General features: G+C 42.4%; 4 protein-coding genes across 8 annotated transcripts; all 4 read right to left on the reverse strand.

The window, feature by feature from the left end:
* Positions 1-12: 12 nt before the first annotated feature.
* On the reverse strand, positions 13-4,044 carry lrrc59 (leucine rich repeat containing 59). 2 transcript variants are annotated; one of them, XM_035146168.2, is made up of 8 exons: positions 3,877-4,044; positions 3,677-3,779; positions 2,751-2,810; positions 2,276-2,434; positions 1,953-2,057; positions 1,796-1,868; positions 1,483-1,674; positions 13-1,320 (listed from the first exon to the last, which is right to left on the reverse strand). In XM_035146168.2, the coding sequence occupies exons 2-8, from the start codon at positions 3,776-3,778 to the stop codon at positions 1,040-1,042; spliced, it is 972 nt and encodes a 323-aa protein (XP_035002059.1). In that variant the 5' UTR covers position 3,779; positions 3,877-4,044; the 3' UTR covers positions 13-1,039. The 2 variants fall into 2 exon arrangements, with proteins under 2 accessions (XP_035002059.1, XP_035002058.1); XM_035146167.2 differs by having other exon boundaries at positions 13-1,323; positions 3,877-4,043.
* Positions 4,045-5,683: 1,639 nt separating this feature from the next.
* On the reverse strand, positions 5,684-11,589 carry LOC118100782 (5-hydroxytryptamine receptor 3A-like). 4 transcript variants are annotated; one of them, XM_035146166.2, is made up of 10 exons: positions 11,518-11,589; positions 9,698-9,858; positions 8,930-8,974; positions 8,695-8,804; positions 8,033-8,202; positions 7,580-7,740; positions 7,291-7,501; positions 7,045-7,188; positions 6,469-6,545; positions 5,684-6,206 (listed from the first exon to the last, which is right to left on the reverse strand). In XM_035146166.2, the coding sequence occupies exons 1-10, from the start codon at positions 11,570-11,572 to the stop codon at positions 5,994-5,996; spliced, it is 1,347 nt and encodes a 448-aa protein (XP_035002057.1). In that variant the 5' UTR covers positions 11,573-11,589; the 3' UTR covers positions 5,684-5,993. The 4 variants fall into 4 exon arrangements, with proteins under 4 accessions (XP_035002057.1, XP_035002055.1, XP_035002054.1 ...); XM_035146164.2 differs by having other exon boundaries at positions 6,463-6,545; XM_035146163.2 differs by having other exon boundaries at positions 7,015-7,188.
* Positions 11,590-12,559: 970 nt separating this feature from the next.
* Positions 12,560-16,426, reverse strand: LOC118100951 (5-hydroxytryptamine receptor 3A-like). The gene is made up of 8 exons (XM_047338433.1): positions 16,232-16,426; positions 15,809-15,918; positions 15,517-15,686; positions 14,890-15,050; positions 14,144-14,354; positions 13,883-14,053; positions 13,146-13,207; positions 12,560-12,790 (listed from the first exon to the last, which is right to left on the reverse strand). Exons 1-8 carry the CDS (start codon positions 16,424-16,426, stop codon positions 12,560-12,562), a joined length of 1,311 nt encoding a protein of 436 aa, XP_047194389.1.
* A 3,641-nt stretch (positions 16,427-20,067) lies between these two features.
* On the reverse strand, positions 20,068-24,404 carry LOC118100952 (5-hydroxytryptamine receptor 3A-like). The gene is made up of 10 exons (XM_035146502.2): positions 24,362-24,404; positions 23,683-23,843; positions 23,095-23,139; positions 22,879-22,988; positions 22,159-22,328; positions 21,540-21,697; positions 21,004-21,214; positions 20,753-20,920; positions 20,415-20,497; positions 20,068-20,298 (listed from the first exon to the last, which is right to left on the reverse strand). The coding sequence occupies exons 1-10, from the start codon at positions 24,402-24,404 to the stop codon at positions 20,068-20,070; spliced, it is 1,380 nt and encodes a 459-aa protein (XP_035002393.2).
* Between the last annotated feature and the right edge of the window lie 1,159 nt (positions 24,405-25,563).

Here is a 25,563-nt window from a genome sequence, read left to right on the forward strand (position 1 = left end):
CAAACGTGTTTCTTGCTGTGCAAAAGCCATTTAATGACGCCGACGGTGAAGCTGTACAAAGGCAGCGAGGACGTTACATTTCAGAAATCAACGGCTGAAACCAAAAGAAAAAGGGAAGTAATCTGTCTGCGGTCTTTAATTTAGTCAGTTTAGATGATAAATAAAAAAGCTCTGTAACCGCTGCACTCTTAAAGAGCCATACTGCTATTTTTACAAGTGATTCCCCTTAAAGAACAAAACAGGTCAAGTTCATCCTGCAGCTGAGATTCGAGTGATGAGTTTGCTGATGTGTTTCTGTATATTGAGAAATGATTGAAAGCTTTGTGTTCAGTCTGATGGGTAGAACAGAAAACCAGTGACCGAAGGGAAGTGGGGAAAATACAGTGTGAAGCATGATTTGATTAAACTGGATGAAGATATGATTTCTAGCTAAAGGGCAAACTCATGCAAAACGTTTGTGAAATTTGATTTAGTGCAGTGGACAGGAAGTTCATCCTCTGGACAGGAAGTTCATCCAGCGCCAGACTGATACCAGATTTTCAGGATCAATATCAGACATCGGTCACGTGCGATATTTTCATGTCGAGATCAAATCTGCTGGTGCATCAGTTTGGTTCCACTTTGCATTAGCTGTGACATTAGCTGCTTTCACTGATGTTAGACTATAAAGACGCTTGTGAAAGTCGGAGCTCTACATTCACACAGTCTTGACGCCGATTGGCGGAGGCACAACTCTGACTGGCAGTGAACACGTGGCTCCAGTGCAGCAGACAGGGCCACCGGACATTTAAAAACATGCTGTAGTACAAAGAGGATACAAGCGCGACAACAATTCCATAGGAATTTAAGACGATTTTAACACATTTGTCCGTCCCCCTTTCTGTCTTCCCCTCCCACCAACAGGGTGAGAGGATGCAGGGTTGCCCATCTGAATGAAAATCATGATTTCAGCGTAGTTAAAAAAAAAGAAAATCCCAGGATTCATAGGGGAGCTGAAAACCTGCAGGTGTCAGTTTTCATGTTTCTCTCAGGTTTTTTTTTAGTTCTTGGACGTTTGCGTGGATTCAAGAAACTCCTTCGCAGCAGACGACAGGTTTTGCACCAGTTGTCTGACCACGCCCTCCTGCTCTTTGGCCCAGGAGAGGCCGTCGGCCACGGCAACGTTGATCGGCACGCACACGTCTTCCTTCTGCAGGTCGGTCAGCTGGCAGGCGGCGGCGACTCCGGCCAATCCCAGCAGCAGCAGGAGGAGGAGTTTGAACAGGAGGCCAATGAGAGAACGTCGAGGTTTAGGAGCCGATTCCACAACAACCTTTTTATCTGCTGAGATACAACAAGTGTCACGTTAAACAAACTCTCGCACAATTATACTCTTATTTGACACAATACTAACAAATCAACTACACTAATAAGTACAGAAACTCAGTCCTGGGATCAGGGAGAGTTCAAGTCAGCTGCAAAATAACAATCTGTTGTCCTCACCTGCCGCCTGTCCGTTCTTTTTCTTCTTCTCCTCGCTCTTCTTCTTCTGTTGTTCCTGTGCAGCTGCGGCCGCCAGCTGAGCGTTGTACTCTTTCCTCCTCTTCGCCTTCTCCTCCGCCTTATCTCGTTTACGCACCTCCTTCTCCTTGGCCTCCCGCTCCCTCTGCTTCACCTCCCGCTTCCTCTCCAGCTCTGATTGGGGGGGGGGGGATAATTTAAGGTTTGATATAAAAATATATTGGTCAAAATGCAGTTACACAACTTGTCTTGACATAGTTTCGAAGCCCAGATAAAAAGATTTCCCGGCACCAACCTTTTTCCCTCAAAAGACGCTTCTCTCGAGCGCGATCGACTTCGCCCTGAATCTCTCTCATGTGCTGCAGAACCTGGAGAAGAAAACAGGTAAAACAGACTTTTAGTTTGAAACACTAACGTGTGAACCGGATGATTGATCACTTTCTATTTGTCACCTTGGAGGAACATTGTTTGCACTGCTTCTCGTCCAGACAGTCCCCTGCTGCCTTGGCCAGGCCGGCCTCCAGAGGGTTGTCCTTCAGATCCAACCACTTCAGACTCTGGAGAATTAAAACACAAAGAAGCCACTTCACACTTCATGTTATTGAAAACAAGCAGAGTAATAAAATATATCAGGAATAATCAGCACTGGTTCAAGTAGATCACCAAGTATTTACCATTAAAGACATAAAGTTCGATGTATGTTAGATTACTGTACAGATATGAGAGATCCAGCTTTTCATATCCAAACTGTACAAATAACCTCGTGGGCTCTCACCCTGAGCTGGGAGAAGCTGACGGGCAGATCAGTCAACTTGTTGTTGTACAGATCCAGATGTTGAAGGTACACCAGGTTCCCCAGGTCGTCTGGCAAACAGGTCAGCTGGTTTTTGCTCAGATCCACCTTGATGAGGTGGGTCAGGTTGCAGAACTCTGGCTGCACGAAAAAAAAGAAACGGGAGTCAAAGAGAAATGAGCGTCAGAGACAACGTGGTAAAATGTGCAGAGGAGCTAAATGACAGAAGAATGAGAAACAAATTGAAACAGGATGTTAGAGGCGGTTGTTCCCAGACTTTGCTGAAGTAACAGAAAGATTAACAGACTTAAAGAAACTGACTCAAACTCACATTAATCTCAATTTAACACACTCAAAAATCTACACTACAAAACCTGACTTCACTTATTTAAAACTAAAACAGATTGGAATATGAAATGGTTGCGTCTCGGGTGTGTACGGTTGTTTTCATACTCACAGGGAGAGAGGTGATGTTGTTGCAAGACAAGTCCACAAAAGTCACTTTGGGGAATAAAGCCTGCGGGGACAAATCATAACATGAGTTAATTAACACATTTCATTGTATTTCCTCAACATACTGGCTTTTTTAAATATGTTTCTTTTAGATTCTCTGGTTCCTTTGTTGAGATTGTTCCATGAACTGATTTATTTCTCTGTAACGCAACGTTCCATCAATTTGGTTTGTTTTTAAAGATCTCGGTTCCTTTCAAGTTATAAAATCTCTTTTCTGGATGTTGGTGGTGAAGCTTCCATATGAGCTTTATACCTAATTTGCAGGTTCCTGAAGTTTTCAACAACTTTAACTGAATCACGGGTTTGATGGATTTCCACATCGACGTCTACTGATGATTCTCGCGGCTCCTTTTTGTCAAATGACAACTGAATGAGAACAGTTATATGAAACGTGCACTGATTTAACGATATATTAACATTTTGAACACGTTAAATTGAAGTAACTGAGAACTGCAGTCAGATCAATGAAGTGGGGAAAAAAAACATGCAACATCTGGAATAAAGTATAAAGTACCATGAACTGGAGTAAATGTACTTCGTTACTCTGGTCCACTGTGTAACTGCAAGTATTTGAACATGTGATCAGTCTGGTATAGGACCGGTGTGGGACCGGTATGGGACTGGTATAGGACCAGTATAGACCGGTGTGGGACTGGTATAGGACTGGTGTGGAACTGGTATGGGACTGGTATAGGACCGGTGTGGGACTAGTATAGGACTGGTATAGGACCGGTGTGGGACTGGTATGGGACCGGTGTGGGACCGGTATAGGACCAGTATAGACCGGTGTGGGACCAATATAGGACTGGTATAGGACCAGTATAGACCGGTGTGGGACTGGTTTCCTGGGGTGCAGACCCCGACACTCACCAGCTCTCTGACCGGGACCTCGGTGAGGTTACACAGGCTCAGGTCCGCCTCGTTCCCGCTGACTTTGTCCCTCAGGTTCAACACTCGGCTGCTTTTACTCATCCTGCGGGTTTGACAGGAGGAGACACTTCAGGGACAGACACAGACACCGGGGGACACAACTTCAACCACCGGGGGAACCGAGCGCCCCCCCTGCTCACCTGGTTCTGAAGCCGCCACACGATCGAGCCCCGCGGAGGAAGGAAGGAGGAGAATCGAGCCGAGCAGCTTCTGGAAACGAAGAAAGTTTGAGCAGCGAACCGAGCGGATTCTGTCTCAATGGAGATACACGTCACTGCTCGGACCGCGGAGCAGAGCAGCAGCGGCCGGCAGCGCCCCCTGCAGCCCCGGAGGAGAACTCCACACATGGGCCATACCGATACTTTCTGACAGAACTTTACCGATAGTTTGTTAAATAATTAAAGAGACATAGCATGCCCATTTACCAAAGTTGATATGGTTCCTTGGGTCTTAATGAAATGTCTGTAACATACTTGGTCAAATACACAAGGATCATATAAACAGCACCTTTTACCCTGTATAAAACAGCCTCAAGAGCGACCTGTTTGACTGCCTGTTCCTTTAAATGCTAATGAGCCAGCCCCTCCCTCTCCCCATGATTTTAAACGATATAAATTACATATTTATATGATATAAATTATCAAATATGCATCCCATACTTGTATTCCCTTGTTGTCCTGGAGTTTTAATTTTCCCAATCACATAATTAAATGTCCCTCTGCCCCCACTACAAGCACACAAGCAGACAGACAGAGGAGAAAGAGAGGTGGGGGCTATGAAGACCATCATTTACCCCGAACCCGACATTCAACGGTACAACAACAGCGGAGAAAGCAGAATCCGGGCTGACCTTATATACAGTCATGGGGCTGACCAGCGAGAATGTCGCCTGAACAGCCAGGCGGCTGGCTGGAACGGCGCTGCCTGCCGCGGTGCTTCCGTCGTGTACGGCGGAACTACTGTAACCGGGAACTACTGTAACCGGAACTACTGTCCGCGGAACTACTGTACCCGGCATACAGTAGAGCTGAACACTGCGAAGTCTTCACAGCTGGCAGTGGAAGACCGCTGAGAGCGCGCCGTTCTCCAGCCAGCCGCCTGGCTGTTCACACGGGACGAGCATTCTCCGCTGGTCAGCCCCATAGACTGTACATATAAGGTCAGCCCTCTGCTTTCCGCTTGTTGTTGTACCTTGAATGTCGGTTCGGGAGTAGTGAACACTGCGAAGTCTCCACACAGCAGGCTGTGGCGTGACACAAATTCCAGCTCACGCCGGAGCGGCGGTCGCCCGAGCAGCTGCTGCCTCAGTCCCAACATCCAGAAAATGCCACATGTGAGTGAATCGGGCTGACCAGGAAATGCTCGTCCGTGTGAACAGCCCGGGGCTTGGGACGCGCTGCGCTGCCTCGAACCCGAAGTAACGAGTGGGGGACGGACGGGGGCAAGACCATGTGAGACTTCCAGTTCCTTGTTACGACACAATACCAGGAAGCGCAATCAGTCGCCAGCATGCGTTCTGACTTAGAGGAACTATAACAAAGGAGTGTTTTCCCAGTTTTGGGTTGGTAGACATGCCAGATACCCACATTAACCTGAGAAGCACTAACAAAGTGGAATTTGCATGCTATGTCCCTTTAAAGAATAAAAAGTTTATTAGGCTTCAAATCACATGACACATACCAGCCATTAGTAACACATTTATTTATCTAATTCCAACTACACCGTGGTTCAGAAGATGATGTCTAACAAAACCACCATCACCTCTCGTGTTTAATAAAATAAATAAATAAAAGTTTAGTAGCACTTACATGTATAACTTATAGTTTGGCTTACTTGATTCTTCTTGTTCTGGGCTTGTTCCCTCATGGTTGAATGCACTTATTGTAAGCCATTAAAATTACATAAGATAAAAAGGTTTTCTAATGCATCTATAGATCTGCTCTGTAATAATAATTTTTAAAAAAACATGGAAACATGCGTCTCACTTTAATGTGAATTAAAAGCAATGCACACGGACACAGTGTATATCTATGAGGGTAACATACATTTTGCTCACACTTACATGCTTCATTTTCAATAATATAGGTATTAATAGATTCCTAAACTACTTTATTTATAACATAGCAAATAAATGAGTCCCATCAATACCATGTCATTTCAGGAGGATTATGATGTGTACAGCCCATTACACTCTTACTGCATTAAAGCCGCATCAGAGCTGCATGTTTTTATTATTCATGCCCTATTAATACAGGTCTTAGTTCCATTTAAAGAACATATAGATTAAAAACAGTGCAACAGAGCTGAGGTAGAAAACGCAGAAAGCCTTGTTGATTCTTTGAGCCACTCTGGTCCAGTATCCAGGTTTTGGTTCTTCTCCTCTGCTCTTCAGGAACAGAGTCAAAGCTTTTATCTCGTCCCACAGCTTTTCTGAGACGTGACTCTCCTCCATCAGTCGTCTGCTGCTATTCTGAAAAGCAATTTACAAAGAGTGGACTGAGGTAAACAATTAAACCAATGTCAGGCACCAGCAGCATTTGATATTCATAGTTTTGTTGATATCTCGTCATAAGAGTTTTCCAGGTTTAGAGGATATGATAGTTATCCTGGTCTAAGTTAATTCACATCATCCATGTAAAAAAGAAAACTCATTAAATCTCCATCCAGACATTACTGCACAGCATCAGTTCTTTTTATGATTTTATTTTAAAAACGTGCAACTTAACTCTAACCTCTTTGAAACCATGAGGTTCTGAAGCCGTTTTACCAGGAGACAGATCTTGGTCTGAGTAGAACTGTTTATTTGAATCTGAAAAGATGCATCAAAGACAAAACATGGTTAATACACAATTAAAATAACACAATGAATCAGTTTCCACGTCAAATTCAAATCATAGACATAGAAATAATGATAAAATAGATCATTATCATAGTCAAAAGTCGACTAAACACTTTATGTTTCATACAAACAATTTTCCATCAGTGGTGGGATGTAATAAAGTACATTTACTTAGTTACAATACTTCGTAGTATACTTCAAGTATTGTACTTAGTTTTAGGTACTTTTCAATTTTAATCCACAACATATATCAGCAAATATCTGTTCTTTCTACTCGTACTTTCTACTGTCCTTTCTGTGACAGGAAGTGAATTGGTTGACTGATCCAATCAGAGCGAGCCGGTTACTTTAGATTTGAGGATAAAGTCAGAATACTTTTGGGTATATTTAAAAGCAAGTACTTAATTACGTTTACTCAAGTAGAAAAGACAATTCTCACCTTCCTCACAATTGCACGAGACGGATTTACCTCGTTTGTCTTCCCTCAGGCTTCTGTCTTCTTCTTCCGTCTCGTCGTCTCGTGGCGCCGAGTCTTTCGCGATCAGATACATCACCAGAACCGTCTCCAGGAGGCTGAGCATCATCAGAGTAAAAACCCCGATGCAGTAAACCGCTGAAGAGAGAGGGCCGCGTCATTCATGCAGATAAAGAACTACACACTGATCCAGTGTGCGTGCTGTTACTGATATGAGCTGAAGATTCTGAGCTTCTTTACCGATCAGTGGAATCCTGTTTGACGATGACGGCAGAATGTCATTCAGAATAAGCTGCATGACGGTGACGGCGAGCAGCAGGGTGATCTTGAAGCCCAGCTTCTCGCCGCCGCTGTCCGAGATCATGAAGGTGGACAGGTCCAGACAGAGTAAGAACAGGATGGGCAGGATGAAGTTGACGATGTAGAGGGCCGACCTCCTCTTCATGTTGATCTGTTGAGTTAAGTTCAGCTGATTGACCCACACGCTTGAAGAAAGAGAGAATTCAAACAGCAGCTTTGTTCCACTTACTGTGTAAATGACCATGGTCTGGTTGTTCTTAAAATCGTTCTTTGTTATGCTGGAGACTGTGATGTTGATGAACAGCCACTCAGACTGGATCCTCATCACGTCTCGAGACTCCTCAGTGATCTTCGAGGAGTTGAGGTAACGAACCAGTTTGATTTCATCGTCTCAAGTGGGAGAAAAAAACCAAAAGGAGATTTTAATTAGGTTGGTAAAAAAAAAAGAAGACGTGGCTCCGTCATTTCCTCCATGTTAGTGGATGGGACCAAATAAAAAAGTCAAGATACACGTTTTTCTCAAAGATGGTTTCTGTCATTTTAGGTATCATCCCACCGATATATGTTCAAGTGCTCATGTTTCTGGTTTTGGGTTTTAATGAGATATTTTATGTTACAAAAATGGGGTGAAACATCGTGATTGACAGCTGACACTTGTAAAAGCACAAGTGTCCATCCTCACCAGAGTGAATGAATGACTTGAAGGTGAGGTTGCAGCTCTGAGTGTCGAAGGGGAACTTGTAAATGTGCATCCTGCAGGTGCTGGTCATGACCTGATCATTCACAACCTCCACGTTACCCCGACTTGTAATGGTGACATAAGGACTGGGAGGGGCCTTGTCCCGCTCTGTCCTGTTTGACAACACAAAAACACACAGCGTCTCAACACGAGTGAAAGTACACAATGAACTATGACCAGTATACTGTGTTGACTGCAACTGCAACATAGCTACGGAAATTAATTTCACGTCTTTATCCCTCTACTCCTTTGGATTTCTTGTACTTCAAATACTTCAGTCACTCTCCTATATAATCAATTAATCAATCAATCAGTTAATCAAACTTTATTTGTATGGCACCTTTAATTCAGGTCAGTGCAGAACAAAACCATGAAAAATGAAGGGAAATACCATCAAATAGATAAAAGCAAATATAAAAAATTAATTAAAAAAGACATAATAAAATGGGATAAAAAGACATTCTAATAATATTAACGGACATAAAACATAAATGAAATAACATTAATATATGCAACTAAAAAACGTCAATAAATGATAATTAATCAAAGGTAAATTAGTCATTGGGGCTCTGTGAGTGTGAGTGTGCACATTCTTTAAAACTTACATCTCCACAATCGTGATATCTGGCTTCCACATTAATTCATTAGGAATGGACAAATAGTCAATACCACAAAACTCTTCAGGATCCCAACTGATGAAGTCATTTGTCCACCACTGCAGAGGAGAAAAGCAAGCGGAAGAATTCAACCGGACAAAAGCAACATCTGAGTTTTGCAACAGAGCGGGAGAGAAGGAATTCATGAAGTCCAAAAGTGCTTTGGTCCTCGAGGGGAACTCACCATGGTGATCCAAACGTAAGGAACGAATTTCTGGTCCTTCTCTTGCTACGAGGAAAAAACAGACGAGTTAAAAAATCTTCTGCAGCCAGAAAACCTGGAATCTTGGCTGTGCAAGATGAAACTGAGCACCACCGTCACACACCGTGCTGAGAGTAAACTGCAGTGTTTTAAGGTTGTGAGGTGAAACGTAAAAAAGATCCTCATTCTCTCCATATTCCATAATAAAGAAAAACAATATAATGAGATTATGAGACTATTGTCAAATGGAGAAGAAGTCATAATATCACGAGAATAAATCAGTGATTCAATGAGGGAAAAAAAAGTCTGAATATTTAGCGAAAACAGTTGTAATTGAATGAGGAAAAAGTCATAATGTTGCAAGAATAAAGTCCTAATTGATGTAGAAAAATATGATGAATTCCCCTGTAAGTATTTTGTTACTTGTGAAACTGTGAAAACGCAGATGACGACGCTGATCCCCTGATATTTCCTCTCTATTTCCTGTAAGTCAGGATATTATAACTTCATTCTCGATCCTCCAGGCAAGTGGAAACATGACGACCCTATCGGAGTAAATTATAAAACATTAACCATCATATGAAAGCTCTCGCTTCCTAACCACAGACAGGATGATGCTAATGTGAGGCATATAGATAATGTTCATAAATGGCCACCAGATATAATGTGATTCTGTGATGTGAGAGACAAACAGAGAAAACAGACCAATGCAACCTCCTTGGACATTAAACAGTTATAACGACCACTTACCACTTCTAGAATGGCATAGAGCAGCAAATCCAGGTGGACCTCTGTGGGCGTCTTGTAGTTTTTAACAGGTCGGTTCATGTAGAACAGTTTGGACCTTTCGTTGAAGTTCAAGTAGTCTAAAACATCTTGATAAGTGCAGTTCTCCTCAGAGGACGCCCCCCCTGGAAACAAGACACATTCACCATCAGACGCCGGAGACCACCAGGGGCAACTTTGGTGAACTTTGACCCGTGACATTCTCCTGCAGTGATATTTGTGTGACCCTAAAATGACATTGGAGCCGACGCCCGCCACACAGCGAGGGGCCAAGGCACCCAACCCCCACCACACACCACCACCACCATCACAGAGGCGTTTTGTCAATTTCCTGTTCCCTTAGAAATCGATGAGCTGCATCCGTCGCTTTTCACGTCACTTTAACCACTCAAAGTGCTTTACGCTAAAAGTCACATTTACACACACTTACAAACAACGCCTCTCTATTATGCATCATCCCCAGAGGCACATCTGGGAAGGCCCACGCCGGCAGTTCTGCTCGAACCACTTACCTTCCGTTCAGGGGACGACCCGCTTCATCTCCCGAGCCACAGAGCACCGCCGCCCCTAAAGAACACGCTTCAGTGTTGTAGGTTTTATCTGTTGCTGTGTTTTAAATGGTGCCTATAAAGAAATGATTGAATCCTGACTGGTTTAGGGGATCCTCTGACTTTTACCTGTAGCGCCAGGTTTGTGGTTCTGAGTGAAATATAATTGAATCTGGTGCTAACGAGCCTGGTAACAAGCAACACTAACACGGTGAACAAAGACCTAATGTCTAGGAAACATCAGCACTTCAGCTGCCGGATAACCACAGACCAGCTTTACAGACCTGTAAGCATGGTCTTGGTTTTACATCATTAAATATTCATCCCATACGTGAACATTTGCAGTTATACGCAGTGTTTGTGGTGACGTGGATCCATTATGAGAAGGACGGATGTTGGCAACAGTGACGACACTACCCCCAAATAAATGTGAGCATTAAATTCTACATGTTTGCTACGTCCACGTCGCTGGAAAGAAACCAATACATGTTGTTCAAAGCTTGACCAGCAGTTTCCTCTTTTATTTCTAACTGTTTTGTATTTAACTGACAGGAAACTGTATTTGTTTTGATAATGTAAAGTCTTTCTTTAAATGTTTGCTCCTCTCTATTAAAACACCCCTCAACCCGACAGCTTATTCTGGTTTCCAATTAACCCAATTCCCAGTCTCCACGTATTTAAACTGTGCGAGGAAGCACCAAGAAAACCCACATAGACCCCGATAATAAATAATTAAAATAAATAATAAAAGCACGGAACCTTCGGCCCCCAAGACGAAATCCTCACGAATTAAAAACTACAAACATGTTCAGAAAATACAAGAAAATATGAATATGTGCACTTTACTGAATGTCTCCTTTTCCATTCCTCTGTTTGATTCTTTATCTCCATTAATGAAGAAATAATTAGACCTTGAAGGCATCAAGTGCAGCCCAATGCAGTTAGAACGTGACAAGTGGAAACCAACACCAGCTGTAACTGCACCTCGCTCTCAATTCATTTGATCAAATTTAAAGATATTTGACTCTGAGATTTCTGCTTCTGTCCCAAAACATTGGCGCTGGACATCTTCAGAGTCACGACAGGAAGCTTTTAAAAATGAAGCATTAGTCCTGACTGACCACAGACAGGTAGGGAGAGAGCAGTTTCAATTAAAAGCTGTTCACAGCGAGGCCTGTGGATAATTAGGATAACGTGGATGATCATCGACTCGGACGCTGTGACCAGAGAACTCACCTGAGAGGAGCAGCAGCAGGACGACGCCACCGAACATCACTGGGCTCAGATGCATCAGAGTGTGTGAGACGCGTGTGCAGCAAACGATGGAGGCAAACTGACCAGATGTGTTGACACTAATGAGACACTGGAAGTGGGCGGGGCAAAGTGAGGGACCATCCCTCTCTCTCTCACACACACACACACACACACACACACACACACACACACACACTCTTTGGTACATTTGTTGTGTGTCGGGCCAGTTTTTATATAAAGATGAACCACATGGCTGCTCCCCCAAAGCGTCTCGATTGCCCCCTGGTGGCTGGTTGTAGAATAAACCCAGCCTCCTCCGTGTTAGTGGATGGGACTAAACCGTCAAAGTACACATTAAATACATGTTTTCGTATATAAGCTTGTTTTGTTTCTCAGGATTAGGCAAACACTACTAGGTACCATGAACCGTGGTGGAAGAGAAAGAAAGAATCCAGATCAGGGGTTTAGATCCAGGAGTATTTTCACTTTATTTAATGTTATGATAATCACCGTTCTCCTGTTGGGAATAATAAAGAATCAGGCATGTTGAGGGGACAGATACCTATGGACTGTTGGGCCTTTGGCATTGGTGCGCACTTATTACAAGTCTGTTTTTATTCAATGTAAGCAAATAGCTAAATACGATTATTTGTAGATGCAGACAACAAGGAAAGACTCATGTTTTAGGATCATACTTAAATCTGAGAGAGCATTTATGATGCAAATCTGTTTACATTGGCATGCTTATTTTTAACAATATGTATATGTTACATTTCAAATATATAAATCTACTGCTCAATGGTAGAATATAATTCTGTAAAGGTCCAGTGTGTAAGATTTAGGTGAAAGGGATCCATGATAATTGAATATAAAATAATCCTTTACCCTAGAATGGGTAGGTGATGTGAGGGGTGTTCAGCTGCAACATGACACTTCACCACTAGATGTCACTAAATTCTACAAACTGAACCTTTAATGCAACTAGAACTAGATGTGCAGGGATCATCAGTATATAGCGTTATAATTAAAGTCCTGTGTTCCAGTTGAAGAACATACAGACTAAAAACAGCGTGGCAGCTGTGAGATAGAAAGCAAAGAAGACTTTGTTGATGATTCTAGTTTTTCTGGTCCAGTAGCCGGGTTTCCCTTCCTCCTTCCTGTTGAGGAGCAGAGTCAGTGTCTCGACCGCCTCCCTCAGATCGTCGGCGAGCTTCTCACCGCTCTGGGACTCGTCCGTCATCCGGCTGCTGCTGAGCTGAAACCAGGATTTTTAGAAGACTGCGGTTTATTATCATGAACCCAAACATATCGTCAGCTGTGAGGTTTGACGTACACATTTTTCAGTACAGTATTCTGAGAGGGATGGCAGATTTAAAAACTACTTCTTTGTTCTAATTCAGGTTATTTAGCAGAGACTGTAAATAAAGATGGATGTCAGTCATGATGTGTCATTTATTTGTGCTTTGACTTTTTTAGGTTGGTCCATGTCCCATCTGCTAACATGGAGGAGACAGGGTCTGTGTCACTGTTGGAGAGCCGTCATGTCGTCCATCTTTATTTACAGTCTATGAGTTGAAGGCTTCATATGTAAAGTGTAATGAAATCCAAACCTTCAGCTGTTCAGCTGGAGTTTCATCAGCAGAAAAATCACATCGACTCCATTTCTTCTCTTCTGGAAGAACACATCAGATACAAGAAAATGATTATTAGCAATTAGACAATTAACTAGAATGTCAGTGAAACCTCCACCAAGTCCCAACCGTCACATGAAACATGAAAGATTCACAAATTACAAACACTCATAGATATCGGTTTACATCTGCCAAGGATTACGCAAAACTTACTGGACGGATGATGGTGAAACTTGTGTGAGTGTAAATTATGCGTCAGGAAAGAATCAGTGAAGTTTTGTTGTGGATTCAGATCAGGGTGTAAATAAAGATAGGATGTTTTTCATGAGGGGATGTTGGGCCTTGTTTGTTTGTTGCAAAAACTACTGAACCTGTTTCCATTAGATTTTGTGGAGAAGTGGGACAAGAGTTGTGGAAGGATTCATTACCTTTTGGAGCAGATCTGGATAGATGAGCAGATACAGTATTATTTCTTTCTCCTTCTTTAAGGTTGTGAAGGGCGATGTGAATTTAGTGGTGCATTTCAAACTCACAGCAGAGCTGCTTTTGCAGCGGTTACTGCAACAGACGACGAAACTGACAACAGCTGGTGCAACGAGCTGCAGGTGTCCAACTGTCTTCAGGGCTGAAAACATGAATTCAACCTACCGTCTTTTTACAGTCACCTTATTGGAGACACTACCTGTGCAGATATTCAAGCCTTTAGTGAATCTCACCTTCTTCACAGTTGTGGAAGTTGACTTGGCCTCGTTTGTCCTCCTTCAGGCATCTGTCTTTTTCCGCTTTGTCCTCTTGTGGTGCCGAGTCTTTCTCCATCAGATACATCACCACAATCGTCTCCAGGAGGCTGAGCATCATCAGACCAAAAACCCCAATGCAGTAAACCGCTGAAGAGAGAGGGCCGCGTCATATATGCAGATAAATAACTACACACTGGATGAAATGTGTCCAATTCTCTATCCCTGCAAAACCTTTACCAATGAGAGGGATCCTGTTGGACGAGGCCGGCAGGATATCGTTCAGGATGAGTTGCAGCACGGTGACAGCGAGCAGCACGGTGACCTTGAAGCTCAGCTTCTCGCCGCCGTTGTCTGAGATCAGGAAGGAGGCCAAGTCCAGAAACAAGAAGAAGAGGACGGGCAGCAGGAAGTTGACGATGTAGAGGATGGACCTCCTCTTCATGTTGATCTGTCAAATGATATTCCAACATCGGTTAGTTGATCTTCCAGCTCCTGCACGTCTGAGAAAGATTCAACTGCAGAAACTCGTTCACAGCTTCACGCCACAAAGTCATCTGCAACGATCTGCTCTTGCTTTTTATCATGTTGAGTGACAGCTGTTTATTTCTAGTTGTGGCAATTCTGCACTTGTGTAGGTGGTGCGCTTGGGTACTACTTTCTAAAATTGTCATGTTTTACAAACGGAGATCAAGTCGCTGTGTAACATTTCAACGAGAGCGACGACCGCAAGGACAGAAAGAGACAAAAAGGCAAAGACAAAGTAGAGAGAGAAAGTGCCGCAGGTAGACAATCTCTAAATATCCTCAAAGTCTGGTTTCTGCTGCACTCCAGTGGTATTTGTCCTCCAGCACAACGTGACCTCACTGTTGAGTGTGTGAGCTCCGGTGCATCGGATCATACCCCTGACTAATGGATGTGTCGGTAACAAAATTCAACCCTACAACTATTGGGGCCTGAATTAAACTGCAGCCTGTGATACCCACAGTGTAAATGATGACGTCTTGGTCGAAGCCAAACGAGTTGATCATTTCACTGGAGACATTTATGTTGATGAACAGCCACTCGTACTGCGTCCGCATCAAGTCCTTGGATTCCTCTGTGGCCTTTTTAGATTTGGAGTTGGAAAAAAGATGGATTTCCTCAGCTGAGGTGGAAGATAAACAAAAATTATGATTAATAAAACTGTGAGGTTGGCAGATTAAGAAAGAAAATATGTAACATAGGCAGTGGTGAGATAAGTACTCAAACATTTCACTGAAGTAAAAGTACAAATAAACCCTGTCTAATTGCCTAAAAAGTAAATAAGAAGAATCCATCAGAGGATGCTAATGAAAACACTTCACATTAGTTAAAGTGCCTCTGTAGTAGAAAGTACAGATATCTGCTCTGTGTGGTGGAGTAAAAGTGAAAAGTAGCCAAACATAAATCTACTCAAGTGAATCACAGATACATATATTAATTCAGTAATTGTATTTTGTTATATCCCAATACAGATTGTATGTGGTAATATGGTGGTGGTGTGTGTGTGTGTGTGTGTGTGTGTGTGTGTGTGTGTGTGTGTGTGTGTGTGTGTGTGTGTGTGTGTGTGTGTGTGTGTGTGTGTGGCTCACAAGGGTGAATGATGGACCTGAAGGAGAGGTTGCAGCTCTGAGTGTCGAAGGGGAACTGGTAGACGTGCATCCTGCAGGTGCTGACCAGCACCAGGTCGTTCTGCTCATGGACCAAACCGTCACTGTGGATCGTGAGGTGAGGACTCGGAGGAGCTCGATCCTTCTCTGTCCTGTACGATGCACAAACACACATCATAGATATTATGGTCTGTTTGATTTAAAACAACTCAACAGGGACATAACACCCTTGAGTCCAACCACTGTCTCAGTATGAAATCAATCTGCCACTTACATCTCTTCAATGGTGAGATCCGGCTTCCATAAGACTTCATTGGGAATAGAAACATTCTTAATACCACAGAAGTCGGCGGGATTCCATGAAATGTGCTGACTCTCCCACGACTACACGGGAAAAACCAACAGCAAAGTCGAGAATGAGCAGAAAATAACAGGGAACATATCGAGGGGAGGGAGATTTGAGTTTCCAACAGAGAGAGGATAAATTAAAAAAAGAAAACTCACCATGAACATCCAGACGTATGGAATGAAGGTCTGGTCAGTTTCTCTCTGTGAAGAAGCAAAAACATACGTGTGAAGCAGCAAAATGATCATAAAAATGCTTTTTTAAACAGAAAGCTGCGTATTCATGACCAAGCAAAGGACAACTAACACCCTGCCAAGTATAAAACAGTTCCTGAAACAAAAACACACTTACCACGTCCAGGATGGCGTAGAGCAGAATGTCCAGGGAGACGTTGGTGGCCAGTCTGTAGTCTTTGACCGGCCGGGTCATGAAGAACAGCTCATTGTTTTTGGTTAAGTTCAGGTGGTTTAAAACATCCTGGTAACTGCACAGTTTCTCTGAGGACGCCACGTCCACGGCTGAAAACAGGGAGACAGAAAGAAACATTCAGCGTCTGAGAGATGATGTAAAAATCCTATATGAGAGAAACATTTTCTGTTTTGTTTGTGTCGACATCCATTGAATTTGTTGTTTTATTTGAATGTTTATTTGTGTAGAAGCATGAATCACAGCTGAATATAGTGTATTACACTGGAATCCGAGTGCAACCGCACAGTTTGAGCACAAGCAGAGACTCTCTGAGTAAAAGCATCACTGAATCTGAACGTGGGATTAATAAGTCCTGCTCTCAAACTAAAAGACAACGCTCTTTAATAAAGAGAGGGGAAGAAAGATATGTAATTTACAATTCCTCTGCATATAAAGGCCTTTGAAATACACCAAATGACCACAAAAGTACAGTAAATATTGTAAAATCTTCTTAAAAAGCTGTTTCAGTTCAAGTTTCAACGATGCATTTTGTGTTTCGCCGGTAAATATTCGTCCCCGGACATAAAAGAGGTGTCTGTCCAAATGAGGTTTATGAATCTTTTATCAAACTTCCGATAACGGTCCTTATAATAATCACCAGCTCACAATAATAACATCCAGAGCTTGTGGTCAGAGATGGATGTTGGCGACAGGTGGAGAGACAGCTGACCACAGAATCATTTTCATCTCCGTCTAAATAGCTTCTCCATTTGAGATCCATCTGTTAGACACAGACTAATGCGTGTTGATAGAATCCTGGCAAAGCTGCACTCAGTCTGAAAAACCCTGATTCAGACAAAGCACTTGCAGACTTTTAATTCAATATTAATTGAATAGTGATATTTGATCCGACTGCAATAGGAGAATCTACAGTTGGACGTTGATTTGTCCAGATTTATGTCGTCTGACACTCTGGAGGCAGATTGACGTTATTTAGTAGGAACTCAAAATATAAAGTAAATTTATAATTTACAATAATTGTTTAATTCAACAATGCTGTTCTATCGTATATAAAACAATTTCCCTAATCTTGGATCTATTATCACATTAGATGTAAAAAGTTACATATGGACTCATATTTGAAAATATCTTTTAAAGAAATATTAAAATATTTCTATTATATCACATGATAATCGATTATTGGTATTATAGAATATATAACTTACAAATAATATACTATGTACTATCATCAACTTTTTTTATTTCCACTTTTACATTCGAGCGTCAAAGCCTGACACTGACTTTGTAGAGTTCAAAATAAAAATGAAAACTCACCCGAGAGGACGAACAGGCAGAAGAAGCCAACGAGCATCATGAGTCCAGCAGCGGAGGAGCAGGACCGTGTGGGTGGAGGTGTGAAGGGAAAGTGTGTGAAAACTCCAGCTCGTCTCCCAGGGAGAGGGACGGACACGCGGAGGGACGGACACACGGAGGGTCCAGCACTTAGTTTGAATGTTTCTTGAATCCTGGAAACACCAAACGAGGGAAACATTAGGAACCACTGACCACTCCTCCACTGGGCAGACAATCACAGTCCAACCAATTCTTCTACTGCTCGCGTCCATTGTCCACTCAGTGATATAATAATGTAATAATACATTATTTATTTTCACATTGGAACTTCAGAGCCCTTGTATATGGAGAACAACTAGTTTCTAATTATCAGTTATCGTAACATAAATCAATCATTGGTTATACAATAAGAAAATAAGCAGTTATATTTGCTGTTCAATTAATCAACGAATAGATAATTATATAATAACAATATAATAATAATAATGTAAAAAACTAAAATAATTTACAGACAAGAAATGAATCCATCATTAACAATGATTAACAACAGCACCCTTTTTACCCTGTCTAAAACAGCCCTCCACAGAGTGACCTGTTTTGACTGCCTGTTCCTTTAAATGCTAATGAGCCAGCTCCCCCCTCCCCCCTCTCCCCCCATGATTTTAAACGATATAAATTACATATTTTATATGATATAAATTATCAAATATGCATCCCATACTTTGTATTCCCTTCTGTTGTCCTGGAGTTTTAATTTTCCCAATCACATAATTAAATGTCCCCTCTGCCCACCACTACAAGCACACAAGCAGACAGACAGAGAGAGAAAGAGAGGTGGGGGGCTATGAAGACCATCATTTACCCCAGAACCCCGACATTCAACGGGTACAACAACAAGCGGAGAAAGCAGAATCGCGGGCTGACCTTATATAACAGTCTATGGGGCTGACCAGCGGAGAAATGCTCGTCCCGTGTGAACAGCCAGGCGGCTGCGCTGCCTAGCAGCCAGTGCTTCCGCGTCGGTGTCCGGCGTAACGAGTGTGGGGGCGGATGAGGTGGGGTGGGCCAAGGCCATGTAGGGAGACTTCCTGTGTATTGTGACGACACAATACACAGGAAGCTCATTCCAGTCACTCAAGCATGACGTTTCTGACTTAGAGGAACCATAACAAAACGCACAAGTGTTTTTTTCCCAGAGTTCTTGGGTTGGTAGACATGAGCCAGATACCCACATTAACCTGTAGAAGCACTAACAAAGTGGAATTTTCATGATATGTCCCCTTTAAACATTCTATTCATTAATTAGTTTTTTTAAATGATCCCTCATTCATTTGAAATTGAGCTATTTATTTGTTGCACAGACATTTTAATGCTGACTTTTACAATTTGTTAATTAATGAAAAGCTTAATTATCATTTCTGTCAAAAGTTGTGGTCCTTTCATACTGTGTGTGTGTGTGTGTGTGTGTGTGTGTGTGTGCGTGCGTGTCATCAGAAGGTGCTCACATGTGTCTGTTCTAACATCCAGTGGTTGTGGTCACTGAGAGACCATTACACACTGCTGGGCGTTGGCCTGCGGGTTTTATCTCAGCAATCCACTAATGTGAGCGTCGGACGACAAGTCCAACTTGTTTCCCATTAATGTGTGTGTGTGAAACGACTCAACTCCTTTGTGCAGAGTGACGTCGAAAGAACAAGATGGCCGCACCGATGTACCAGAGATATTTCAGCTTTACTTCTGTACAACAGGAGGAAGTGGAGCCAAGTGGTACATCTTTATTCACAGTCAAATAAATATATGACTTAGTGTAATTCAGGCAGAAGCAACAACAGGCATCAAGTCCCCTTGACAAGAGAACACAATTTGATAGAGGTTAAATAGTAAAATGTACGATTTAGACAATATGGCAAATACATGGAGTAGAATTTTACAGTATAGGTTATTAGGTTATAGTTATAGTGTGAAGATGAACCACTGGTGCACAACAACACTGGTTGTTTCTGTGTCGGGCTGCTGATCTCTGGCTGTTTCTCAGTGTGAATAGAATTATAGATAGAAGAGTTGTAGTGTCGTCGGAGGTGAGGTGTCAGACTCAGAGTTCAAGGCTGCGCTGTTTCCTGAGCCGTTTTCAGATGTGAACTCTGGAAAATGTGCCGAACACTGGGTGCAGACATTTTCCAGATCGCCTTTCACATTTGAAGAAGCAGCAGGAGAATGTCGGGAACATTCCGGCGAGGGGGCGGAGCCTGTAGAGCAGCAGATGCAGTTGTGGAAAATGCAGTTCAGTCTGAAAGCAGCTCTGGAAACAATTGCAAACCAGGTATTAAGGAAATTGAATTATATTATATGCTTATATGCTCTGAGTCTGTAGTTTGTCATAACAGGAGAAAGTTGCTTTATCGTGCTTTCGTTTTGTTTGTCGATAATCACTCGGATTTCCACATTAAAAAGAGGTAAACTAAAAACACAGTGATCACTATGACGTAGAAAATGAAGAAGACTTTGTTGACTCTTTTAGCCACTGTGCTCCAGTAGCCGGGTTTGAACTCGTCTCTCCTGCTGCTGAGGATCAGACTCAGAGTTTTCTCCATCTCCCTCAGCTCGTCTGACACCTTCTCCAGGACCCGTTCGTCCTCCACCATCTTTCTGCTCTGACGCTGCAAGAGAGGTTCAGTAGATTTGTTTAGACGGTTGATTGTGTATTTGTCATCGAGCATTTTGTGTCCATTGTCATGAGCATTAAAGTGCAATCTGATTCTAATGCACTACCAACCTCGTTGGTCATAGACAGCAGCTCAGACGGAGTTTCACCAGATACATCAAAGATACTCGAGCACTGAGTCCATGAGTGCATCTCTGAAAAGACAATATAATTAATAAGTATGTAGAATAATAAAAACAGTAAATTAACATAAAGACAGTTTCTATTGTTCTGGATCACGTTGCACCAGCTATTCACTGCCTCATTACTAATATTGTAATGTCCTTCCAGCCAACATTAGTCTTATACCTCTTTTACACCAAAATAAGATTTGGTAACAAAGACCTAATTCGTACTCAGGGTTTATTTTGAATTGAAGAACAGCTGGTGACACGAACCTCTGGTCTCACCTTCATGACAGTTGTTGTAATTGTCTTTGCCCTGGTTACACTTGTCCCTCAGACTTCTGTTTTTCTTGTTGTCTCGTGGCGCCGAGTCTTTCTCGATCAGATACATCAGCACAATCGTCTCCAGGAGGCTGAGCATCATCAGAGCAAACATCCCGATGCAGTAAACCGCTGAGGGGAGAATGCTGCGTCATTAATGTCATAGTAAAACAATGTGTTCAGTCCAGTGAAGGAAAAACTCTGAGCTTCTTTACCTATGAGCGGGATCCTGTTTGACGACGAAGGCAGAATGTCATTGAGAATGAGTTGGAGCACGGTGACGGCGAGAAGCACGGTGATCTTGAAGCTCAGCTTCTCGCCGCCAGTGTCTGACATCAGGAAGGAGGCCAAGTCCAGACAGAGGAAGAAGAGGATGGGGAGGATGAAGTTGACGATGTAGAGGGCCGACCTCCTCTTCATTTTGATCTGTTAAGTGAGGTTCAAGCTTCAGGTGGTTGATTTAACTTCAACAACGGCTCATGACGACAGAGTTCAAAATCATTTCAATCCACATAATACAGTGGAAAACAAGTCAAAAGTGTACTCAAGTTAGAATCTGTTAAATGTTGTCGAGAGTAATGGATGAAAGGGGACACGTTGGTGGATTATTATATTTCAGATCCAAGAAAGAAGTAAAAGAAAGGAAATGCAACATTTCTTCAAAATGTTACCAAATGTTTTGAGTCTTTTAACTGAAAATGCTAAAGTGCAACTACCTCAAACTGTTCTTTAACAGAGTCATTATACCCACAGTGTAAACAATGATGTCTTGGCTGAGTAGATCTGTGGAGTTTCTGGGTGTGACCGTCATGTTGATAAACAACCATTCGTACTGCGTCTGCATCGCCTCCCGAGACTCTTCGGTGGCCTCTGAGGAGTTGTCACTGGCTCGCAGCCGAATGTCCTTAGCTGAGGAGAGAGAGGAAATAACAGTTTGTTAGAGGAGCAAAAGGGACGGACGGATGGATGGATGGATGGATGGATGGATGGACTAATGGCTGTGGCTCAGGGGGTAGAGCGGTCGTCCTCGTGAGTCGTGAGTGGTCATTAAGACCAGAAAAGCGCCATATAAAGACAAATCATTTACCATTTAGCAGAGGATGTGGTTAAATTAATGGATGGATGGTTGGATGAGTGGATGGATGGAAGGATAAATAAATGTATAGATTGATGGATGGATGAAGGGGGGGGATGGATGGAAGGATGGACTGACCAGGGGATTGGTTGCCTGGATTGATGGATGGATGAACAGACAGACAGACAGATGGATGAACAGATGGATGGACAGACAGACAGACAGACAGATGGATGGATGGATGGATGGATGGATGGATGGATGGATGGATGGATGGGTTTGTGGATGCTCTCACCGGCGTGTATGACGGACTTGAAGGTGAGGTTGCAGCTCTGGATGTCGAAGGGGAACGTGTAGATTTGCATCCTGCAGGTGCTGACTAACACCTGGACGTTCTGAACCTCCACGTCACCTTTAGCGTTGATGGTGAGATACGGACTGGGAGGAGCTTTGTCCTTCTCGGTCCTACTTGGACACATGTGGAGACACGTGAACATCACAGCTGCTTCAAAAACGACACATGCACCGATATCACCACAACGATAAACTCTTTTACACACGTTCAGTAAACCTCATTGCACGGAAATAATGAATCATACGTGCAAGATAACTTAAGGAGAAGTTGCTGTGACACCTTTTTCATAAAAACACATTTGCGATAATTCAATTTATTGGTTTTATTTCTAGCATTTCCACTCAGAGGAAGAAGTGTTGTGTTTCCAAATGCTTCAGCTGTTGTGTGTGATGTTGTTTCCGAGCAAAAACCTAATGTTCTGATGTTCTATCCACATTACTGTCAAATCAACCAATTGGCAAATATGATACTGGCATTCATTTTCTTAATTTTGCTTTTACATTGTGGCCATTATGACCCCATCTTTCTATGTAATTTAGAAAATCAATATATGCACTGAACGCATCATTGTGTGTGTGCATGTGTGCGTGTGTGTGTGTGTGTGTGTGTGTGTGTGTGTGTGTGTGTGTGTGTGTGTGTGTGTGTGCGTGTGCTACTCACATTTCTACAATAGCGAGATCTGGCTTCCACAAAAGTTCAGCGGGCAGAGAAACATTGTCAATTCCACAAAACTGATTCGGATCCCAGGAAATGTATTCGTTGTTCCACCGCTACGAGAAAAAAATACAAGACAGGAACAAAAATATGAAAACAAACAAATTACAGCGAGAACAAGGGACAGAAATTTAAGTTTTAAAAAAAAATGGCAGAACTCACCATGACAGTCCAAACGTAAGGGATGAACTTCTGCTCTTTCTCAACCTGTAAACAGAATAATATGTGAATATTGTTACAGCACAACCAACAAACAGCTCAGGGATTTTTATTATTCTGTTCAAATTGGTTCCTTTGACAGAAACTAAAGTTTATGACACTTTTGATGAGCAAGATAATCTCTAACGACTTCTTAAGACACGTAGAAGCTTTTAAAAATTCACAAGATGGACGTGACTGATTTTTGATCATAGAATTAAATTCATTGAATGAAAATGTATTTTCAGGTTTTATTACTTATTCTTGCAGTATTTTCCATGTATAAATATATAAGCATCGTCCCAGACACTTTGAAACACTCGGAGGCGTCATGAGCCAAGTTCAACCCATAAATGTAGATTTTTAATGAATGGGATTAATGTGTTTCATCCAAAAAAAGGACATATAATCTAGTTTACAGCTCGAAACACACATTTAAGTGCAGAATCTCTTGAATGTCAACCAAGTGCTTTATTGTGACACTCGTGTTTCTCCCTGTAAAACAGTGTAAACTCCATGATGATCACTTGAAATGAATCTTTAACCGCTCACCACATCTAGAATGGCGTAGAGCACAACCTCCAGGTGCACCGGGGTGGTGTGCCTGTAGTTTTTCACAGGCCGGCTCATGGAGAAGCGCTCGTTGTTTCTGCTCATGTTCAGGTAGTTTAACACGTCCTGGTAACTGCAGTTCTGCTCCGGGCGCACGCCATCTGAAAAACACAGGAAAAGGAGAAATCTGTGAGATGCTCACTCACATGTTCGCATCTTTTCTTTCTTGTAAATCAGAAGTTCAAGTTGAGGAGAAATTATTTAGAAGAAAGGACATTAGACAATCAACTGTGTTGGTGGGAATCCGCCGCCTGTGAAATAATTATCCGACCATTAAAACCACAGCTCATGAATGTGAGGAGTAACATCCAGTGTCTGTGGTCACACAAAGAGCCTTAATGAGAGCTCTCTGAGATCAGCTGAGGTAATATGTCCAAATGCATTTCCCCCGGAATTATGTTACAGACGTCACATAACACAGGTTTTAGAACAGATATATATTATTTTGAAAAGACATTAAATGTTATTTCTTACAATTTGTCTTTTAAAGCCGTATTTTCCTCAACTTGACACATAGACGACAAATCTACAGGAGAGCATCTCTGAAAATCAGACTCTCAATACTGTCACAGCAGTTTGAATAGATAAAGAAACGAATCTGCAGGTGTCGTGTTCTTACCGGTGAGGAAGACGAGCAGGAGGAGAGAACCGAAGAGCATCATGGCTGCAACACCTGTGTCAGTCGACTGGTCAGAGAATGTGTGTCCTATTGTCTGGGAGTCTGAGAGCCTCGCACAGTGAGAGGGAATTACCAAACCTTTATGTTTTCTGTCTTCCTCTTTTTTCTCCTCAAATGTCATTAGTCTAATAGCCATCTGGAGACAGCGCTCACTCCCACAGCATCTCTTTGTGGTTTGGTTAGAGCGAGAACGAGAGGCGAGTTAAAGAAACTTCAGCCAGTAAACATTTTCACTCAAATCCCACAGGTTTGGATGAAAAGCTCAAATGTGAGCCGTGTCAATAACACCGGATATTCTATTCTATTATATTCTGTTCTATTAATTTGTGTTCTGTTGATGAATTATTCTCCATAGGAACTGGATGATTGTTCATTTGTGTTTTCATCTCATTTACTCACTTATCTAAGAAAACATTTGTAGTATCTTTACTTTACTAGATTGTACTCATGCTGCTTTTCAGAGGAACATACAGTTTTCACTTCTCCAAATTGATTACTTATATAATACATTTTGAGATGGTTAACTTATATGTTCTGATGTGTTCATATCCCACCTGGCATCAGCATCATATCAGTGCACTGTGTTGAGGCTAATCCAGTTCAGGTCGATCCAAACTTTCCACCAGGAGAGTAAATCTATCTTTATTTTACTCTTCAGAAACTTTATAGTCTTATAATCATTAACTTTGACTTTTCATTCTGGGAAAAGACCAGAACATGAAATTTCAAAGTCAATCATCACAAAGTTGAGCACACCCCCTGGTGGCGGCTGTGAGAACCTGTCAGAGTGAGCTGTTGGGGTCAGAGTTGAATTTGACTCATTGAATCTAATCAATTTTGATGTCGACGATTCAGAATGACAGAAGTGGACGTGTAGGAAACCCTGAAGTTTGATTAACTTTAGGCAACAAAACAATTATATTCAGCTTGTCTTTGGGTTGACGTTCTAACCTTGTTAAGGTCAAGGTGTCGTCATGGTGACAACGGGGTTAAAAAACAAGCTGTGAACGAGTGGAGCTGGTGAACGAGGACATGATTGGTTTAGAGTGAACGATGAGCTGCGAAGTGGAAGAAGACTGAAGAGATGATGTCAGCGACCTGACGAGTCCGCGAGGTCAGCGAGTCCGTTTCAACCACGTCGA

The sequence above is a fragment of the Hippoglossus stenolepis genome, chromosome 21, assembly GCF_022539355.2.
Source record: "Hippoglossus stenolepis isolate QCI-W04-F060 chromosome 21, HSTE1.2, whole genome shotgun sequence".
Taxonomy (NCBI): Eukaryota; Metazoa; Chordata; class Actinopteri; order Pleuronectiformes; family Pleuronectidae; genus Hippoglossus; species Hippoglossus stenolepis.